We start from the raw sequence: 18,975 nt of genomic DNA, 5'->3' as shown, positions 1-18,975 counted from the left end.
GGTGTACGTTTAATGTAGTGTTTTCTTTTTTGTCTCTATGCTGGTGATAAGTTGATGGTGCCTTAGAATTGAGAAAGAATATTAATTAATAAGCGTTACCATTCATTGATCACCCAGTGGATCATAGGCACTGTCTTTGCTGGTGACCAACATTATCTCTCACAGTCATAACAATTCTATGTGGCAGCATTTATTCTGAGCCTGGTCTAGAGATGAGGATACTGAGGCTTAGAAAAGCTATGACCATACAGCTGGTAATGGCTAATAAGTGGCAATGCTGGAGTTCAAATCCAGGACTGTTCGACTTCAGAGCATGTGTTCTTCCCTGTGGGTTGTATCTTTTGATATTTATTGTATTTAAAATGAAGCCTGAGAAGTTTAAAACTTTACTTACTAACTAATTTTTTAAAGACAATAATAAATCCATTATAGCTTAACATAAATAGCATTTTTATTAAGAAAACTATTTTCCAAAACAAAAATAGTAAGAAGAGTGTCATTGTTTACCTTTTTGCATGTCTCTTTTTTGTTTTTTTGCTGAGGAAGATTCACCCTGAGCTAACATCTGCTGCCAATCTTCCTCTTTTTATGTGTGAGCCACCACCACAGCATGGCCACTGAAAGATGAGTGGTGTAGGTCCACGTCCAGGAACTGGGGCTGGGCCACCAAAGCAGACTGCGCTGAACTTAACCACTAGGCCACCAGGGCTCACCCTGCATATCTCTTTTATTATCTGGCTAAATGGAAGGCAGCTGGGTCCTCTTACCTTCTTCTGCATTCAATCTGTGCAGTATACTGTTTTAGTTGAAGTATGTGAAGGAAATCTGGCCATACCCTGATATGTATTTGGAAAAGGGAAGGGTGTTTTAATAGCCTTTTTGGACAGTTGTGGATATTCTCCTTTGAGACTATACCAAAAGTAGACAAGTGGTAGTTTCTTAAAGGTTAGTTGCAACGTAGAATCTGAAACTATATCAGTGGACTTTTGATGCACTGTTACATTAAAATTGTTTGGTCTGAAATCTTCCTTACAGAATAATTCTGAATAATATATGTAGATACTCCCCCACTCCAGGAAGTAGGGCTTAATTCTTACCCTGCACCCCTCCCTGGGGTTGGGCTGGACGTAGTGACTTGCTTCCAAAGAACAGAATTAGAGAAAGGGGAAAGTTAGAAACTTTACAGTGGAGAAGCTTGGGGACCACCACCTTCACCAAGTGGGAGGGTGAACATCACCAGTGACGTCATGTAAGCCCTGATATGATGTAACTAGAAAACCCATAACCCCAGTGTAATCATGAGAAAAACATCAGACAAATCCTAATCGGGGGGCATTCTGTAGGATACCTGACTAGTACTCCTTGATTGTCAAGGTCATGAAAACAAGGAAAGACAGAGAAACTGTCACAGACCAGAGGAGACTGGGGAGTGTGGTACTCTGGATCGGATACTTGAACAGACAGGGGACAGTAATGGGAACACTGGTGAAACCCAAACATGGTCTGGAATTTACTGAGTAGTACTGTGTCAACGTCAATTTCTTAGTTTTGATAAGTATATCATGGTAGTGTAAAATGTTAACAATGGGGGAAACTGAGTGAAGAGTATAGAGGAACTCTCCATACTGTCTCTGCAACTTTTCTGGAAATCTAAAATTACTGCAAAATAAAAGGTTTACTTTAAAAAATCCCTTGTTATGTCTTGCACTCTGAATAGACAGCTGACGTGTGCATGATTTGCTAACATCATCATTAGGGAAAATATTGGTTCCCTAAGTTATGCAGATCTTTGAAATGTTAACACATTTCATTATTCAATATTTTAAAAAATCATATTTGTTAATATCACTACCTATCACATCAGAAAAGTCTTTATTGAGAAGCTCTCAAGCTCACAGTGATAGATGCAAGTTTCCCACAATTCTGATTTTCCCTTAAATGCTCAAATTTTATCATTGGCAGCAAATGCTGCTGTTGTTTTCCTTAATGTAACAGGCTCACTTTGTTCATTTTCAAGAAAATATCTGCCCAATATGCAAGTCTGAATAACCGTAGTTTGTTTGGAAGCCAATCTTTCAAGTAAAAATGATGTCAGTGAAAACAGTGACTGGTGCAACTTGCAACTCAAATGACTGCCAAGTGCTTTTCCTCAGGACAACTATCCGACTTCAGAAGGCAACAGGAGTGTTTCACGCTACTTCCCGTTTTGTCACATAGACTATTAGAAGCCGGGGATTCGGGGGCAAGATTTTATGAAATTAACAACTTGTACTGCTTCATCAAGGGTATTCTTAAGAGAAACTGACGTTTTTCCCTCTTACTGCGTGTGGTGGTGGAGAACACAGTGACTGCTAGTACGGTGTGCTCCCACTGCCTTGATTTGTGCTGGGGCCGCTCTGCACCAGTGGTTCAAATACCAACACGATGAAAAAGGCCAGGAACATGTTAGTATTCTAATGAAAATGATTTGACCTTGGCAGCCTCCCGTAAGGGTCTTGGCCATCCCCGTGGTTCCATGGACCACACTTTGGGAACTGCTCTCCTAAAGTAAAGTAGCAGTTGCTAAAAGGTCACAGAGGAAGAGCTGCCATTCCTGAGGACCAAATCCATTAGGAAGCAAACAGTGATGTGGTGCACAACAGTGTGTGTGGAAGTTGACATTCTTCTGGCTTAACTGGGCTCGTTTTGATGCCTCACAAAGTTTTTCCATTTGTTTGTGGCATTTTCATACCACTTTTAAATGCTGAAATGCAAACTTTGGTAATATGGTATCTGTGTTTGCTGCTGTTTTTACCGTAATCATCTATAAGGCTTCATTCAGGAAATTCCAAAAATTACGTCTTCAACTTTGTTTTCTTTTCTTTGCAGGTAAATCTCACCTGGCCATCGTGCAGCGAGTAAACAACGAGGGCGAGGGGGACCCGTTTTATGAAGTTCTGGGCATTGTCACGTTGGAAGACGTGATCGAAGAGATCATCAAATCTGAGATTCTAGATGAAACAGATTTATACAGTGAGTAGCATCGTCTGAGTGTAATTTCCCCAAACGTTTGCTTTTCTCGTCATGTTGTTTGAGCGTCATCTGACACCTCTCCAGTTGTTTGCCTCTATTTCTAATTATGCGCCATGTGTGCACAACCTATCAGTGTATTCCAGTCCCTTCGTTGGGGGCAAAGGAAGAGGCAGGTCTTGTAATGTCAAGTGGCAGTGATTGTTTGAAAAGCCAGCTGCTTCTAACCATTGATCTGGGCATTACTTGCCCTGAACAGAAAACTCTATTCTTGGTTTTTTGTTTTTTTAAAGATTGGCACCTGAGCTAATAACTGTTGCCAATCTTCTTCTTTTTTTTTTTCTGCTTTTTCTCTCCAACTCCCCCCAGTACATAGTTGCATATTTTAGTTGTGGGTCCTTCTAGTCGTGGCATGTGGGATGCTGCCTCAGCATGGCCTGATGAGCAGTGCTGTGTCCGTGCCCAGGATCCAAACCGGTGAAACCCTGGGTCACCGAAGTGGAGCACTCGAAGTTAACACTCAGCCACAGGACTGGCCCCTCATTCTTGGTTTTTACGTTTATTTTACATGTGGAAGAAGAATTGTTCTTTACTAAAGTTTCATTTTACACAACTAGGTAAATTGTTTTCAGATAAATTTCTTTTTCTACTTAAGGTCATTAATTCAAGTACTTAAAAAGTGAGGGAGATATGTTAAATTGATGGATAGCAACTGTTTAAATTTCCTTGTTCCAGAACTGATGGGCCAGGGTAGAGGCGAGGTTCGTGAGTATAGTTCTGCTGGGGCGGTGATGGCAACGTAGGGGTATAGGAGGCAGTACAGGGTGGGGTACACAATAAGAATCTGTTTTTCCCTTTCTCTGCTTCTCTGTCTTCTTTTTGGGGGGATGGGTCGAGGGGGTGGGGAGTATCCCCACCTGTTTGCCCGAGGGTAGGCCTGATCCTGGGCTGAGCGTGGAACCTGAATCTTATCTCATTACTGTACACAACTGGATCATTGGACTGTGGAACTTAAACCTTCCTCAGCCTCACTTTCACCAAAGTCAGACTCTGTCAAGAGTTTAAAAATCCCAGAGATGGCTAAAGGCCTGAGACGTTTGGGGCTCTTAATGGTGGGATAGAGAAAGAGCGTCTGGGCTCTGTTTGGCTTTTATTTTATTTATTTGTTTTTTTAAACATTAGTTCTTTTAATTTTTATAAATTAATTAATTAATTAAATTCTTTTTTTTTTTTTTGAGGAATATTAGCCCTGAGCTAACATCTGCTGCCAATCCTCTTCTTTTTGCTGAGGAAGACTGGCCCTGAGCTAATATCCCCGCCCATCTTCCTCTATTTTATATGTGGGATGCCTGCCACAGCATCCCTTGATAAACTTGATAAATGGTGTGTAGGTCCACACCCGGGATCCGAACTGGTGAACCCGGGGCCACTGACGCAGAGTGCGCGAACTTAACCACTGCTCCCCCAGGCCAGCCCTTCAGTTAACTTTTAAACCTCCATTAGACTGAATTCCTACAGAAGCATTGCCTACCATGACATACTCATATAAAATGCTGAACTCGTGGTTTCGGGTATATTCTTGGTCTAGACTGGAGATCAGGGATGATGACTGCCTTTGCCATTAGAAAGTTATTTTACAATTTTGTGTTGATTTTTACTGTCTTGATTCTCAAAAGAATTTGAGACAGAAGAAAATTATAAGTTATAATTGCCTTCTCCCCAGAACAAGCGTAGTAATCACTCTGTTTTGCCCTAGGCGTGAAATGGTGATACAGAGACCCATGGTTCTCGGGAAAGGAGCAAGGAACTGGGGTCTGCGCTTTAACCTAGTTTTTTTTTTTTTTTTTGATCGTTTCTTTGTCGTGGAAAGAGGAAGGGAGAGAGAGAATCCTCATCATATCAGTGCAGCAGTCATGGCACAGTCCAAAGTAAGTAACAACAGGCAACCTGATTAAAGGTTTTGCATTAGACACCTCCTCGATCAGGGTTTGCAAACTACGGCGCCCGAGTGCCTGCCGCTGCCGCTTTTTGTACGGCCCACAAGCTAGGAATGTTTTTCTTTTACATTTTTTAATTGTTGGGGAAAAAATCAAAGGGATAGTTATTTTGTGACAAACAAAAATGATACAAAATTCAAACTGCACGTGCAGAATAAAGCTTTGTTGGAACACTGCCAGCTACTTTGTTTACATCTCACTGCTTTTGCTAAACAGCAGAGTTGAGTAGTTGCCACACAGACCGTGTGGCCTGCAGACCCTGAAATATTTGCCGTCCAGCCTTTTGTGGAGGAACTTTGCTGACCTCTATCACTTTCTTCATATTTGCTTGACCTAGAGGATCTCGCTGTCTGGGGTAGAGCTGAAGCTACCAGATACTATTATTAAAATATTGTTCTATGAAAGCATTCTCGTTTGTTTCTTAAGAAGTTTGTGTGTGTGTTTTCGCTGGGCAGAGGCTAGGAGCCTCTTAAAGGCAGGGGCGTGCTTGCCTGTTCTTTGTAGCACGGAGATTGTGCTTTGCTGCAGTGTGGTGACATTGAGTAGCAGGAGACTGCGCGCTCCAGGCCACGTGCTCGGCTGCTATGTGGTTCTATAGGATCCACGGGGATTCCGTCCAAGGCTGCCCAATCGTGTACTTTACAAGGGTTCTAACGATCTCAGGGAGCATGTTTATAGTTGCTACTAATCAGGTTGCCTGTTAGCACTTTCTTCGGATTGTGTCATGGCTGCTGCACTCATTTGACGAGGACTCCCTCTCCCTTCCTCTTTCCATGCGGTGTCTGCACACAGACTGCCCACAATCTGGAGAGAGAGTCTAGCCTTGCCAATAGATTTTTCATTTTCATTCAAAAAGAGCCCCGATCTAATGGAATGCATTTCCTTCCTTTTTTCTTTTCTCGTTCTTCCCTCAGCTGATAACAGAACGAAAAAGAAAGTGGCCCATCGTGAAAGAAAGCAAGATTTTTCTGCCTTTAAGCAGACAGACAGCGAGATGAAGGTTAAAATATCACCACAGCTTCTCTTGGCCATGCACCGTTTCCTAGCAACAGGCAAGTGCAGCTTATCACCGTTTGAAATCTCTACCAACCCTGGAGCGTGTTTCTCACCCACCGCTGACTGGGGCGGGCGGGGGTGGAGGCTGGGAAATGGGGTGATAAGTAATGCCACTTTTGTGTTTTGTTTTTTGTTTTTTTTTTGTTTTGTTTGTTTTGTTTTGTTTTTTTCTTTTTAAATTCTCTCCTCTCCTGTGTTCAGTGTCGGCATGAACCCTCTGAGACATTTACCAGGGGTGGACCAGTAACTTAAAATTGGTCTGAAAGGTAAGGATGAATGTTAGTGCCACACTGCATGTGAACGGTAGGCCAGGTCATCTGCTTCCAGCTCAGGCCAGGGGCGAGCCAGCTGGTGGAGTAGGCTGACAGTGTGAACCAGACGCCACCTCATTGCGTGGTAGACAGCTGAGTAATTCTCTCTTCAGCTTGCCTTGGACGAACAATTGGACATCAGTGGTAACACAGGTGCTATGATTTGCAAAGAAGACAAATACATTTTCAAAATTAAATCTATCTTTTGTGGTTTTAACAAAATCAGAAATTCTAAGAACTTTGACATGGATTTCTTGATGGCCTCTTCAAATCAGATTGTTAACTCGGGCCCATTCGAGGAGGCAAGTGTTCACATTATTAAAACCACCAACCCGGCCGGCACTGACTGCTCCAGAGAGCTCAAGGTTGAATGGACTTAGGAGACGGACCGCTCCTTCTCACATCCCCACGTGGCTCTCTAGGTGAAGGGTGAGCTCTGCTGGCCGGGGGACGTGTGAGAAAATCCGAAAGTACCCAGTGGCCTGTAGAAGACGTCTGTGTCCAAGAAGGGCAGCCAGTGCCTTTCAGCTGCATGCAGTGTACTCAATATTTTGAAAAGAAGGCTAACAGCAGCCCTGTGATGGAATGTTATGCATTCTTTAAGATCATGTTTTCAGATATATGGAAATGCTCACAATATAATATTTCTGACATGGGAAAAGACTCATAATTTAATATAAAGTGAGAAAAAACAGGGTATATAACTGTGTGTACAGTAAGATTATAGTTGTTTTTGTGTGTACACACATGTATACACAGGCACACTTGCCCAGGCAAGGTACTGGAAAGAAATGCTCACCAGTTACTCAGAATGGTTATGAGTGGTTGGTTTATAGGTAATTTTAATTTTCCTCTTTATCTTTTTCTGTATTTTCCAAAATTTCTGCAATGTGTTATCTTATTTTGTTATAACAAAAAAGTCACAGAAGCTAATACAGAATTTATAATTTTCATATATAACATAATTTAAAAAATTTTAAATCTATAAATAATATCTTTAACTTATTATTCTTTTTCTAATTCTGATAATAGTCTTCATCATTTAAGAACCACAATTTAAAACGCAATGTTATCCTAATCTGCCTCTGAGATGCCATGAAGTCCAGTGTCTGTATAGCACCCTTCAATCAGTAATTTTGGGTTTTGTTATTTTAAATAAAATCGATATCTTTATAAATACAGATCAACATTACTTTTTTTTTGATTGGCAAGTTGGAGTGCATGTTGATGTGTGCACGTGCCTTGTTTTTATTCCGAATCTCTGCCATCCTTGTTCCCAGACTTTCGCAGGTAGTTGAGTGGGAGAATGAGGTGTGGGGCACCGCGTCTGTGCACCTGGTACTAACGCACACCTAGATGCTTCCTGACCTTCGCTTCTTCCTCTGGCTGTTGTGGGACAGCCAGACTATTGTGGCCTGCTGAAGGGCGTCCTGGCAGTCAAGGAGCCTGCTTCTGGTTGATTTTCCTTTGTTATCAGTCAGAAAATTAGAGTATTTTTATGAGAACTGAAACAAACGACAGGTGGAAAAGGAAAAATTTAAAGGAAACAAATATGAGAATTCAGCATTTTCTAATTTTTCCCAGGTAATCCGCCCCCAGTGGATCACCAAACGGAAGTCTCGTTATCCACATTGTATCACTTTGACTCCAAGTATTCTTGTTATCTAAACACCTTAATCACTAGTGTAATTTTTTCCATCCATTTGAAGTGTAATATCAAGTTGTGTTTATATCTATAGAAGTAGAAGCATTTAGCCCATCCCAGATGTCAGAGAAGATCCTTCTAAGGCTGCTAAAGCACCCCAATGTCATCCAGGAACTGAAGTATGATGAGAAGAACAAGAAAGCCCCAGAATACTACCTCTACCAGCGAAACAAACCTGTAGACTACTTCGTTCTCATTTTGCAGGTCAGAAGAATTATTCAATAGTTGTTTGATCTCATTGATCCCCATCCTTCCGGTTCTGAGGAGAGCTGGTGTAGGCGAATGTGTGTCGAGGTTTGCAGACTTAACTTCCGGGGTAGCTTTATACGCGGGAGAATTTCATCTCCCTGTTTTCATATCTGTAAAATAATTCCAGTATAAAGCAATGTCATTAGTTACTTTAATTTCCGCTACCGAAGGGCACTTTAGTGATTGCTGAGGCACTGAGTCAAATGAAGAATGGTGAATTCCATTGTTATATTTTTCCTCAAAGAGTTTGGGGAATGACCTGTAGATGTCCATATCTTGGCTGGGCATTTGAAATTTGAGTGTGTTGACTCCCTTGGGTCTTCTTTTCATCGCCTTTTCTTTTTGTACCCCTCATTAGGACTTGGTCTTATACAGCTTCCTAGAGATATCTTACTATCTCTTCCCTTCACACCATCAAAATAATCCATTTATTGTTTTCTTTTTGTATTCCTTTACTAACCAGACTCTATTTTGCAGAGGAACTGATGTGATAACCACAGCCTCTCCTGGCAATGGGAATTGAATTCCTTCTCAGTATAACATCATCCAATGTATAAGGTTGGAAGGTCAATCCATTCCGGACCCCTTTGAGGGGCCTTGGTGCTTGAGTTGACGGGAGGCCCGTGTTGTGTCAGAGTTCCACTTAGAAGAGCACTGTCCTTGGCTTGGAGATCAAGATGAACATTCCAATGAATAAAGTGCTAGTTTTATTGACTTCTTGTACCTCTTTATTGAAGAACTACTTTGATAGGAAATCTGAGTTCATTTCAATACAAGAATACTAGCCCCTTAAGCGTTCTCATCTTTCTTGGTTGCTTCCTAGATATGAATTGGAGGTATCATTATAAGAAAGAGTATAATTAGTACTTCGTAGGCCCTATAATTTACATGAGTCCAGTAAGGTTCCAATTATCTAAATGAATTAAGAAATTTCTTTTTATTTGAAAGTAATTCTTAATGGATGTCTAGATGTCAGAAACTCTGGAAAATGTTGTGTTCAGGCCCCGCGTTTGGACAGTATTGTGGCGTCTGGAAGCAGAAGTGAGGAGCTGTGGAAAAATCCATGGATTAACCTGTTACATGCTGCTTTCATACAGTTGTTCCTGGAAACTTCTGTTGGCAGGTTCCTAATTCAGTATCCTGATTCTTCTAATCTTAGCCTCATTCAACCCCAAATTGTGTTTTTCTCTTTCTGTGGAGATAGACAAGCTTGAATCTTGGAAGGGTTTTATTTACTGCCCTGTACATTCCTATAGGGAATGGGTTTTATTTACTGCCCTGTACATTCCTATAGGGAGTGGGTTTTATTTACTGCCCTGTACATTCCTGTAGGGAATGGGTTTTATTTACTGCCCTGTACATTCCTGTAGGGAATGGGTTTTATTTACTGCCCTGAGAGCATAAAACATTCATGTTCCTCATAAAAGCTAGATGTGAATATTCCTTAACCCTAGAGAAACTTTGAGTTACATTAACGATGGTTATTTAAAAGAACTTTGAGGATTGACATCATGAATTTCAGTAGTAATATTAGAAACTATGTGGCTTTTGTCACTTTTTTATGTAGCATTTATAAAGTTGTGATTCAGTAATCCTCTATTGGTATATAAGAAAGCTATTTCTGGGTCTGGCCCCGTGGCCTAGTGGTTAAGTTCAGCATGATCCACTTCGGTGGCCTGGGTTCAGTTCCTGGGCACGGACCTCCACGGTTTGTTGGCAGCCAGGCTGTGGCGGTGACCCACATACAAAATAGAGGAAGATTGGCAACAGATGTTAGCTCAGGGTGAATCTTCCTTAGCAAAAACAAACCAAAAAAAAGAGAGCCATTTCTGGCTGGTGTACCTAAAAATAGATATTATGAAAGAGGCACTTGATAATCCCTATCCATTTATAAGTCTTTAAAATAGAGATTTTCGATAAGGCATTTGTGTATGTGTACTTGTATTTGAATACCTATGTCATGTTAATATTTATATAAATGTGACAAGTTTTCTGAGTTGTTGAACTGATGATGTCATGGGGGTTTTATAAATAGTGTACATGCTGGATTAAAAGGACTTTATGGAGGTGTTTAAACTAGAGAGTTTGGTGCAAATCATGTTGTTGCAGGCCAGCCAGTTACCTGAGATACCCAGAGTATAAAGAATGAAGTACCATAAAACCTTGTCAACCCAGTGTAGCTATCATTACTTACAAAGCATATTCCACTCTAAAATGTCGCTAATCCAATATTGGAAATTCACGCCAGGTTATTGAGCTTGTTCCACTGCAGTTCCAGAGCATTAAATCAGAAGAAAGCAGCAAGATCTGCCTTCCGTTCCTGGCCCCAGTGCCCAGGGGCCGCCCTCCTCTGCAGACGCCAGGGAAAGCTCTTTTGCTAAGTTGTTGGTGTTTGCAGTATAGTTAGAAATAGAAATACATCATTTTGAGTTTAAACCAGAGATGAATAAAGTTTAATTTATTCAAAACCATCCTGTAAGTAAGATTAATTAAAGGAGTGCTCTTTAAGTTACTAGGCACGCACCTCCCAGTACATATGTATCAAAAGACTACAACTTAAGGTGGTATCTGAAAAAGTAGATTTTTAAACTAAAATGTGCTGAGGGATCAATATGCTCAGTGATACAAGCACAATAAATAGTGAAAGAAATCTTCATTGGCTCTACATGCCTTAAATAACTCAATAAAATACATAAAAGTAGAAATAGTTAGGAATGTAATTTTGGTGGAAATTTTCCCCACTATCGTAAAAGAACAAGCATACCAAAAAACAAAAAGGTTAGAGTTTTAAATTGCATAATGAACAAAATTAACAGAAACTTGGAGAAAATGAAATATAAAGCCAGGGAAATACACTTTGTAAAATGTTTTATGTGACTCTTTCATAAAAATTGATCCTTTATTATGTCACATGTAAATTCTGGTAAATTTAGAAAGATGGAAATTTCATAAAACCACTTGCATAGACCGTAATGAAATAAAGTTAGACATAAAAATGCATAATTGAGAACTCCTAAACCATTTAAAAATTGTGATCACTTCTCTTACAAAGGTTTGTATGTAAGGTGAAGCACAGAGTGTACAACACGCTCTCATTTGTATAAAGGAAAAAGCTGTTTTTTCTCACACACATGCACGTGTATATGAAGGATCTCTGCAAAGTTATTCAAGGAACTGGGGACAGTGGCTGCCTCTAAGGAGGACACTTGGAGGACTGCAGAGAGGGTGGAAGGGAGACTTATTTCTCCCTCTGAATTTGAATTTCTTACTATATGCATGTACTACCTATTTAAATGAATAATCGTTAAAAATATTATTAGTGGCAAACTAAAAACCCTAAATAGCAACTAAATTAGGAAGAAAATGTATAGACTATCATAGAAGACTATTGTTAAATATTGTAAGCATTGTATATGGAGTATGTCAAAGTTTTAAGAAATTGCATTCATCTACGTACTTAAACAAGAAAAAAATCTATAATTATCTAGAAAAAGAGCAAAGCAGCCAACTATAAAGAAGAACAAATTACATAATAAAGATTGTCATGAAATTTTTATTTAGTTATTTATTTTTGGTGAGGAAGATTGGCCCTGAGCTAACATCTGTGCCGCCGCCTTCTATTTTGTATGTGGGATACAGCCACAGCATGGCTTGGTGAGTGGTGTGTAGGTCTGTGCCCAGGATCCAAACCAGCGAACCCTGGGCCACTGAAGCGGAGCATGTAAACTCAACCATTACACCACTGGGCCAGCCCCATATGAAAATAAATTTTAAAATAAAAAAGACTTACAACCCATAAATAAAATCAATATTTGGTTCTTTTAAAAGATTAGCTAAATCAGTATTCAATTGGCGTAATTAATGTGGTAAAAGAGAAAAAAAACGAGAAGTGCTCCCCTCCCTTTACAAAAGCACCTAGAATCAAAGGAATTACTTGAAAAAAATTGGAACTTTAAAGAACTCAATTTCTATATTACACAAATAGAACAGGATGGTATGGTAGTCAAATGCATTCTTTAAGACTAATAGGCTTAATCTAAAGTCTGATAATATTTTGGGTCAGTCTCCCTTGTCAACATCGATGGAAAATTCCTGAATAAAAAGGTAGCAGATAGACAATAACACCCTCAAAGACTTAGTCACTGAGTCTGAGACTGAATTAGGTTTATTTTAGGAATGCAGGGTTGGTTTAATATAAGGACAACAAAACCAAAATATGCCACTTTAATTACGAAAGCGGTAAAGAAAAATATCCTTATGCTCATATCGATGGATATCAGAAAGGCAACTGACAAAATTAAGCATCCATTCTTGATTTTAGAAAACAAACAATATCTTTGTAAAAACCCACAATGAAGAGTGAATCAAAAGGAGAAAGTGGTGTAAAACCGATCAGATCCTGAAGCTGGCAGCCTCCTTTTGGGAATACGTACATACGATCCTTCCTATTTGTGCATCTAAAGAAATCATCGTGTTATAAAGCTATTTATGCAAATATATTTATAGCAAATCTGTTGATTATGAAATAGTAAAAACAGTCCATATGTCTAAGCTAATCAAATTGAGATGATCCTATGAGGAATTATTATATACTATAAAAGAACTGGAAAACATATCCAAAAACATGTCAAGTAAAAAAGATAGTGTGTGCACAGTAATTATGACTATTATAAACCATTTTGCTAATAAAAATAGAGTAATAGATCACTGTGTAGTTTATACAGTTGGTGTTTACTAGTGGAGGATTTGTTGCTCCTTTGGGGAGTAAAATGTCTAAATAAGCAAATAAAAAATAGTAGGATTGCTCTTCCACAGCACATAAGCAGATTACGATTTTAGTAAATATAAAAAACAATAAGAAAAAAAAGGAATGGCTTTTTTTTTTCTTTGCCAATTATAATCAATAGAAAGGAACACATTTCTTTTCTGGTGTTAATTTTTCTTGTGGATTTCATGCCTCACCTTTTTTGTTGTTAACTGCCCCAGCCACTCTTTTCTTTAGGACTTCTGACCTCGGTTTGAAAGGGATTTTTCCCTATGGAGGTGAACTATCTGTTCTTTTGTGGAGGTGGCAGTCCTAAAACTTACACAGCCCTTGACAACCCTGAATGCCATTTCACCTGCTAATTAAGCGAGGAATCTAAACCTTCTCTACCAAACCTTCTCATGGATTTTTGAGTTGCAGGGTCTGTGTGTCCAGTGAAGAAAGGATCCTCCATCTTAAGTCAAGAACAGATAACACACCCATTTTAAAGAAAAAAGACTACTTGGACACCCAGTGTTGACCCTGTTTTTTAATGCTACTTAAATATGTATCAATATAAAACTAGGCATAAGCTCCTTTTGCTTAGAACTCTTATAGACAGCTGTAAACCAAAACAAATGTGCAATTGACATTAAATTCTAAATGTGTAAATGACATTGTTTGGCTGATGGCAGAGCCGCTGGTCCCAGCACTGTAGCAGGGAGTTCTGGCGCCTTCAGCTCACCTGGGGCTCCGAGTGCCCAGTGATGACTGAGTCCTCTGGCCTCTGCTCAGTTTCAGCTGCTTTCAATGTTTGTACAGCGCATTGAGCTGTTATTTGGCTCCCACTGACTGTGACTGAATTATTTATATGTCTAGTCCTCCTCTGTTCTTTTCTCTCTAGCTCACTGCTTCTCCCACTTGAATGTGCATAGGAATCATTTGGGAATCTTGTTAAAATGCAGACTATGATTCAGTAGGTCTGGGGTGGCGTCTGAAGTGCTGCGTTTCTAACAAGCTCCCAGGATCGAGTAGCAGGGCTTACCATGGCGATTCAAGTAGCAACTTCTTGGCCATGTGGCAGCGGACACAAGGCAAATGCTGGCACTGACATCTGGTGGCAGTACTTGGTTAGAAGGTGGTCAACCAGATGGTCCAAAATATGTGTAAATTAGTTTTTGACCCCATCAAAAAATTTTTGAAAATCTTAACATTTGTGAAACAAACTTGCAGTGTCCCAAGACTACATTTGCAGACTCCAGACTGAAAAATATTGCTAGAGAATGTTTCAGTGCCAGAGTCCCCCGAGGTGGTAAACAGACATCTTTGGGTCACGCTTCCCCTCTTACTGGGCCTGCTGGGCAGTGCTGGTGAACACAAGCTGGCATTCGCACCCCTGGCATTTAATTACCTCCTTTCGGGTGTCAAGCCCTACTGCATACTTTGTGATGGTGATTTAAAAAAACAAAAACAAACACAAAAACTCAGCTCAGGAGTGAGCAGGAGACCCAGCAGATGCTCGGGGTGCGTTACCTGAGGAAGTCGCCATGAGTCCAGGGCATCCGTTGATGACTCGGTGTGGTTTGCGCTGACTTGGATAGCATAGGCTTCCACCTTGAGGCCAGCTACAGCGCGAGACTGGTTAGTGCTTTGTGGATGCTTAGAAACTTTGAGAAGAATTATCCAATACCTTCTTCCAGTGACCTTCTTCTTCTGTGATGGTAACTTTACTTGGGAAGCCAACTTCGCTCGGAACACTGAGGCCTTCTTCTGTGGTCAGTGTACCAACAGGAAGGCCCAGCCCACTTTGGGAGTCCATGACGTCCTGTCCCGATTTTCTTTTTCTTTTTTTTTTTTTAAAGATTTTATTTTTTCCTTTTTCTCCCCAAAGCCCCCCGGTACATAGTTGTGTATTCTTCGCTGTGGGTTCTTCCAGTTGTGGCATGTGGGACGCTGCCTCAGCGTGGTCTGATGAGCAGTGCCATGTCCGCGCCCAGGATTCGAACTAACAAAACACTGGGCCGCCTGTAGTGGAGCGCGCGAACTTAACCACTCGGCCACGGGGCCAGCCCCCATCCCGATTTTCTTGGTGACATGCTAGAGTAGAGTAAATTTACAAATGTCGCAAAAAAACAAATGTTGATATGTAGCACCTTCCTTATATGGAAAAAGCCGTCGTCTAAGAAGACACCTGATTGATTTTGAGCCAGGCAAGCCCTTTCTTCATGGGGATGGCCCTAATTTTGTATACTGGTAGGTTTATTTGAAAATGGTCACTTTTGGAGCCATTGACACACACAAATGAATAAAAGTTGTGTTTCCTGGCTGTTGCTAAAACTCGCCTGCCGGCGAAGCTTCACTCCCATGGAGAGGGATGCGGGAGGGGCAGCTTGACCTGCTGGAATTGTAGAATCGTAGGGTGTTAGATGAGAAGAACCACGGGGATCCTTTTCTAGTACTGTGGCAGCTTTATAAATGAGGTAAAATCAGTCTAGCGCAGTGCCTCTGAGTGCTGATACTTGACAACGTTTTCACCCGTTTGAGGCAAAATGAGAAAAAGACAGTTGCAGTGAGTTTTTCGTAAAAAACTATGTATTCAGTTTAAAGACCTGTCTGTTGTTCGGATATTACATATTATCCATATGTTGGGGCTTAAAATGTCTGGTCTTTCCTGAAAGGCTAACAGTAGATAGCTGTGTTTTTAAGAAACATATTTATTTTATGAAATAAAAACTTGGCAACCCTCTCTCTGTCCCCAGGATTGAGGATGGAGATGCGTTTCACTAGTTCTTGGAATCCAAGCATCTAGGAACCCCCGACCTAGCCTGTCTGCCTCATAGCCTCATGAGGCAGAATCCGGAAGGAAGATAGCTGCTCCTCCCCTGCCGGGGGCCTTGTCCAGAGGAGAGATCAACCGAAGTGGCCGCGGTCTGGAGCTCTGAATCTTTGTGCAGCTGTCCTTGTTCACAGACTCACAGCCGCTGTGACTTTGGGGGAGTCTCTTGACAGGCCAGGGTGCACAGAGGCTCCAGAGCCAGCACCGTTGTTCACAAACAGAGCCTTAAAGCAGTGATTCCCAGACTTGGCTGCCTGCTAGAGTCACCTGGAGAACTTTTTAAAATCCTAATGCCCAGGTTGCACCCCATACCAGCTAAATCAGAATGCCTGGGAGCGAGAGCCGAACATCAGTACTTTTTTTAAAATCCCCAGGTGTTTCCAGTGCACAGCAGAGGCTGGGAACCTCTGCCTTTGAGTTGACTAGGCCGAGGTTTCCGAACATGAGTCATGAGTACTGCCCAGGAGCAGTCCTGTCCTAGAGGTAGACCGGTGTTATTCACAGCCTTGGTTTGGGACTGATGGTTGCCCTGCTGGTACTGACAGTTGATCACAAAAGAACTGTGAACTGACACCTATTTGCAGGGACATAGAACACAAATGGCTCTGTAACTTGTGAAGCAAATGATCCAGGTCAACTGGAGATCCATAGAGATGAAAGTCATTAAGAGTCTCTGTTGCATTTGATTCCTCTTCAGATTTTCTGCGTAGAAGTTCAAGTTACAAGATAGTCCTGTGGCCACTTTTGAGCTTACAGCTACAGAGACAGACATTTTCAAATAGTATATACGCACATATTAACTATCTGATACAAAATCAAGCATTAGTCAAGGAAGAAATGGATAAGTGACTGAGAAGATATTCACCGTCAGGCACTCTCTCTCTCTTTTTTTTTTTTTTGAAGATTTTATTTTTCCTTCTTCTTCCAAAATCCCCCCAGTACATAGTTGTATATTTTAGTTGTGTGTCCTTCTAGTTGTGGCATGTGGGACGCCACTTCAGTATGGCCCGATGGGTGGTGCTAGGTCCGTGCCCAGGATCTGAACCAGCAAAACCCTGGACCGCCGAATCGGAGCACGGGAACTTAACCACTTGACCACAGGGCCAGCCCAGGCACTCTCATTCTTATTGCTCGCCATCTCTGAATATTGTGTGCCTACCCATCATCCTCTTCCCTCCTCTCCTAAGGGAAGAGAGGCCTCCTCTGAGGCCTCCGCTGCCCTGTATCCATTCTCTCCTGCCAGCTTTTGGCTGTGGCTCCCTCAGTTACCACCTCTTCCACATTGACTTTCCTGCCTCAGAGCTTTCATGTGTGCCCCAGATTCCTGATCCGAGTCAGCCTTCATCTGACCCCAAGGCTGCCCTCCTCACCCTGATGCCGGTTCTCTCCTTGTAGACCTCATGCCTGCGCTTTCTCCTGCCTGTTCTGCCTTCCCCTCCAATTTCTTCAGGAAAATACTCCTGAAGGCCACCAGTGACTCCCTCCTCAGTGACGATGCTCTCTGGCCATCCCTCTGTTCGTGAGGTTCTCCCCTCCCTGGCTTCTCTGCTGACACAGTGCTCTGGTTCTTCTGCTCCCGTCTCTTTCTTCCTTCGGTCCCACGCTGGTCTCCGTCTTCCCTCCACTCTCCATCGCGGGCGGCAGTTCGGTGCTTTTCTCTTTCCACTGACTCTCTCATCCGCTCGCAGATCTCCGTCTCCAGTTCTGACCTTTCTCTTGACCTGCATTCTTCCATTTCAGCCTTTTTGATGGACTCTTCAAAAGGCCTTGTTCTTAAAGGAAGTTTGTCCTCTCCTTCCAGCCCCTTCCCAACTTTTCCGTCTCCATAGCTGGTGTCTCTGTCCTTCGGGTCACTCACAGCAAACTTTTGTTGTGATTATTGACTCCCCTTCTCTCCCTTACACTTCTTTCTCCCTCATTATTTCACCAACTTATGATGATTCCTTATCCATAGCTTCTCTCCTAGCAATCTTTGTCCACTCCTTTGGTTACGACCCTAGAGTGAGTCTAGACCTTATCTTTCTGAAACCGTGATCTTCAGCTCAAGAACCTGACCTCGTTGGCCTGTTGTCGTTCAAGGAGCTCCGTGGTCTAACCTGCTCGCCACACTGCTTTTCCAAACCCGCCTCCCGCTTCTTCCCTGTGCAAACCCGTGAGCCTGCAGTCTGCTGCCACCCACCTCAGACCCTCCTTCACACCGTTCCCTTCTCTTGGCTCAGTCAAATGCTTCTCCTCCTCAGATTTTCCTTCCTGTGTAAAATTTGTCTTTACACAAGAACAGGAAGTAATATTTTCCTCTGAGTTCTCTACATTCTTATTGTCCTTTTCGTCGCGTAGATCTTTTGCGTCCTGCCTTGTATCTTTGATTGTCATGTGCTCTCCCCTACCTGCTGGATTGTGCCCCTGGAGGTGAAGGACAGTCTTCTCACAGGGCTGCACAGCATCCACACCCACGTGGGACCCTGCATCCCCGGGGTTGTCAGAACCTGTTTGTTTGCAGGTTGATCTTATATCATGGGTGGAGTTTTTAGTTCCTTTCATATAGCAGGAGAATTGGTTGGGGTTTGGTAAAATCAATATTTCCATTGAGTGAAGGAAAACCTAAAAGACAACAGTTAGTTTTCTGCAGAGGTGATTTGAGAAAAGTCTTCCATAATTGGGAATTTCGTATAGAATGATATAGGGAGTGATCAAAATAATAGAGTTTGCATTAGTGGGTGGCATAGTGTAGCATATTCGTTAAGAGCGTGTTCTTGGGTTACTTACTCTTTCTGTGCCCTACTCTCCTGATTCATAGGAGGCGGATAGTTGTGTGCGCTTCATAGAGTTGTGAGCGTTAAGTGAATTAATAAAGCGCTGTGAATTGTCAGCACAGTTCCTCTTCAATAAATGGTAGCTTAATTTTTGTTTACCCACTGTAAAGGATGTACCTCAAGGTAACGTCTCCCTGGAGAGGCGGTTACAGGTAGTATGAACAAGAGCCCTTCTGACTCTTGGTTTGGAAATCCAGAAGTGCAACTCACTTAGCAGAGTTTTTCAATAGCCCAGAAAAAAATGCATATTGAGCA

At 41.7% G+C, this 18,975-nt stretch overlaps 1 protein-coding gene across 7 annotated transcripts in view; it reads left to right on the top strand.

Annotated features, from left to right (window-relative positions):
- Window positions 1–18,975, top strand: part of CNNM2 (cyclin and CBS domain divalent metal cation transport mediator 2) — a 156,528-nt gene that overhangs the window by 120,837 nt on the left and 16,716 nt on the right. For 3 of the 7 annotated variants that reach the window (XR_011522003.1, XM_070556715.1, XM_008530636.2), the window contains 3 exons: window positions 2,869–3,012; window positions 5,921–6,058; window positions 8,113–8,282. Coding sequence is in view for 3 of the 7 variants with exons in the window: in XM_070556715.1 (XP_070412816.1) it covers window positions 2,869–3,012; window positions 5,921–6,058; window positions 8,113–8,282 (452 nt within the window). In the remaining 4 variants the exon portion in view is untranslated. Of the gene's footprint in view, window positions 1–2,868; window positions 3,013–4,879; window positions 4,938–5,920; window positions 6,059–6,263; window positions 6,329–8,112; window positions 8,283–18,975 lie in introns of those variants that run through there. The other 4 variants (XR_011521997.1, XR_011521995.1, XR_011522004.1 and 1 more) reach the window with 3 other exon arrangements.

This window comes from Equus przewalskii, chromosome 1 (genome assembly GCF_037783145.1).
Source record: "Equus przewalskii isolate Varuska chromosome 1, EquPr2, whole genome shotgun sequence".
Classification (NCBI taxonomy): Eukaryota; Metazoa; Chordata; class Mammalia; order Perissodactyla; family Equidae; genus Equus; species Equus przewalskii.
The sequence above is the reverse complement of the archived record's forward strand: the minus strand, read 5'-3'. Positions and strand labels throughout refer to the sequence as shown.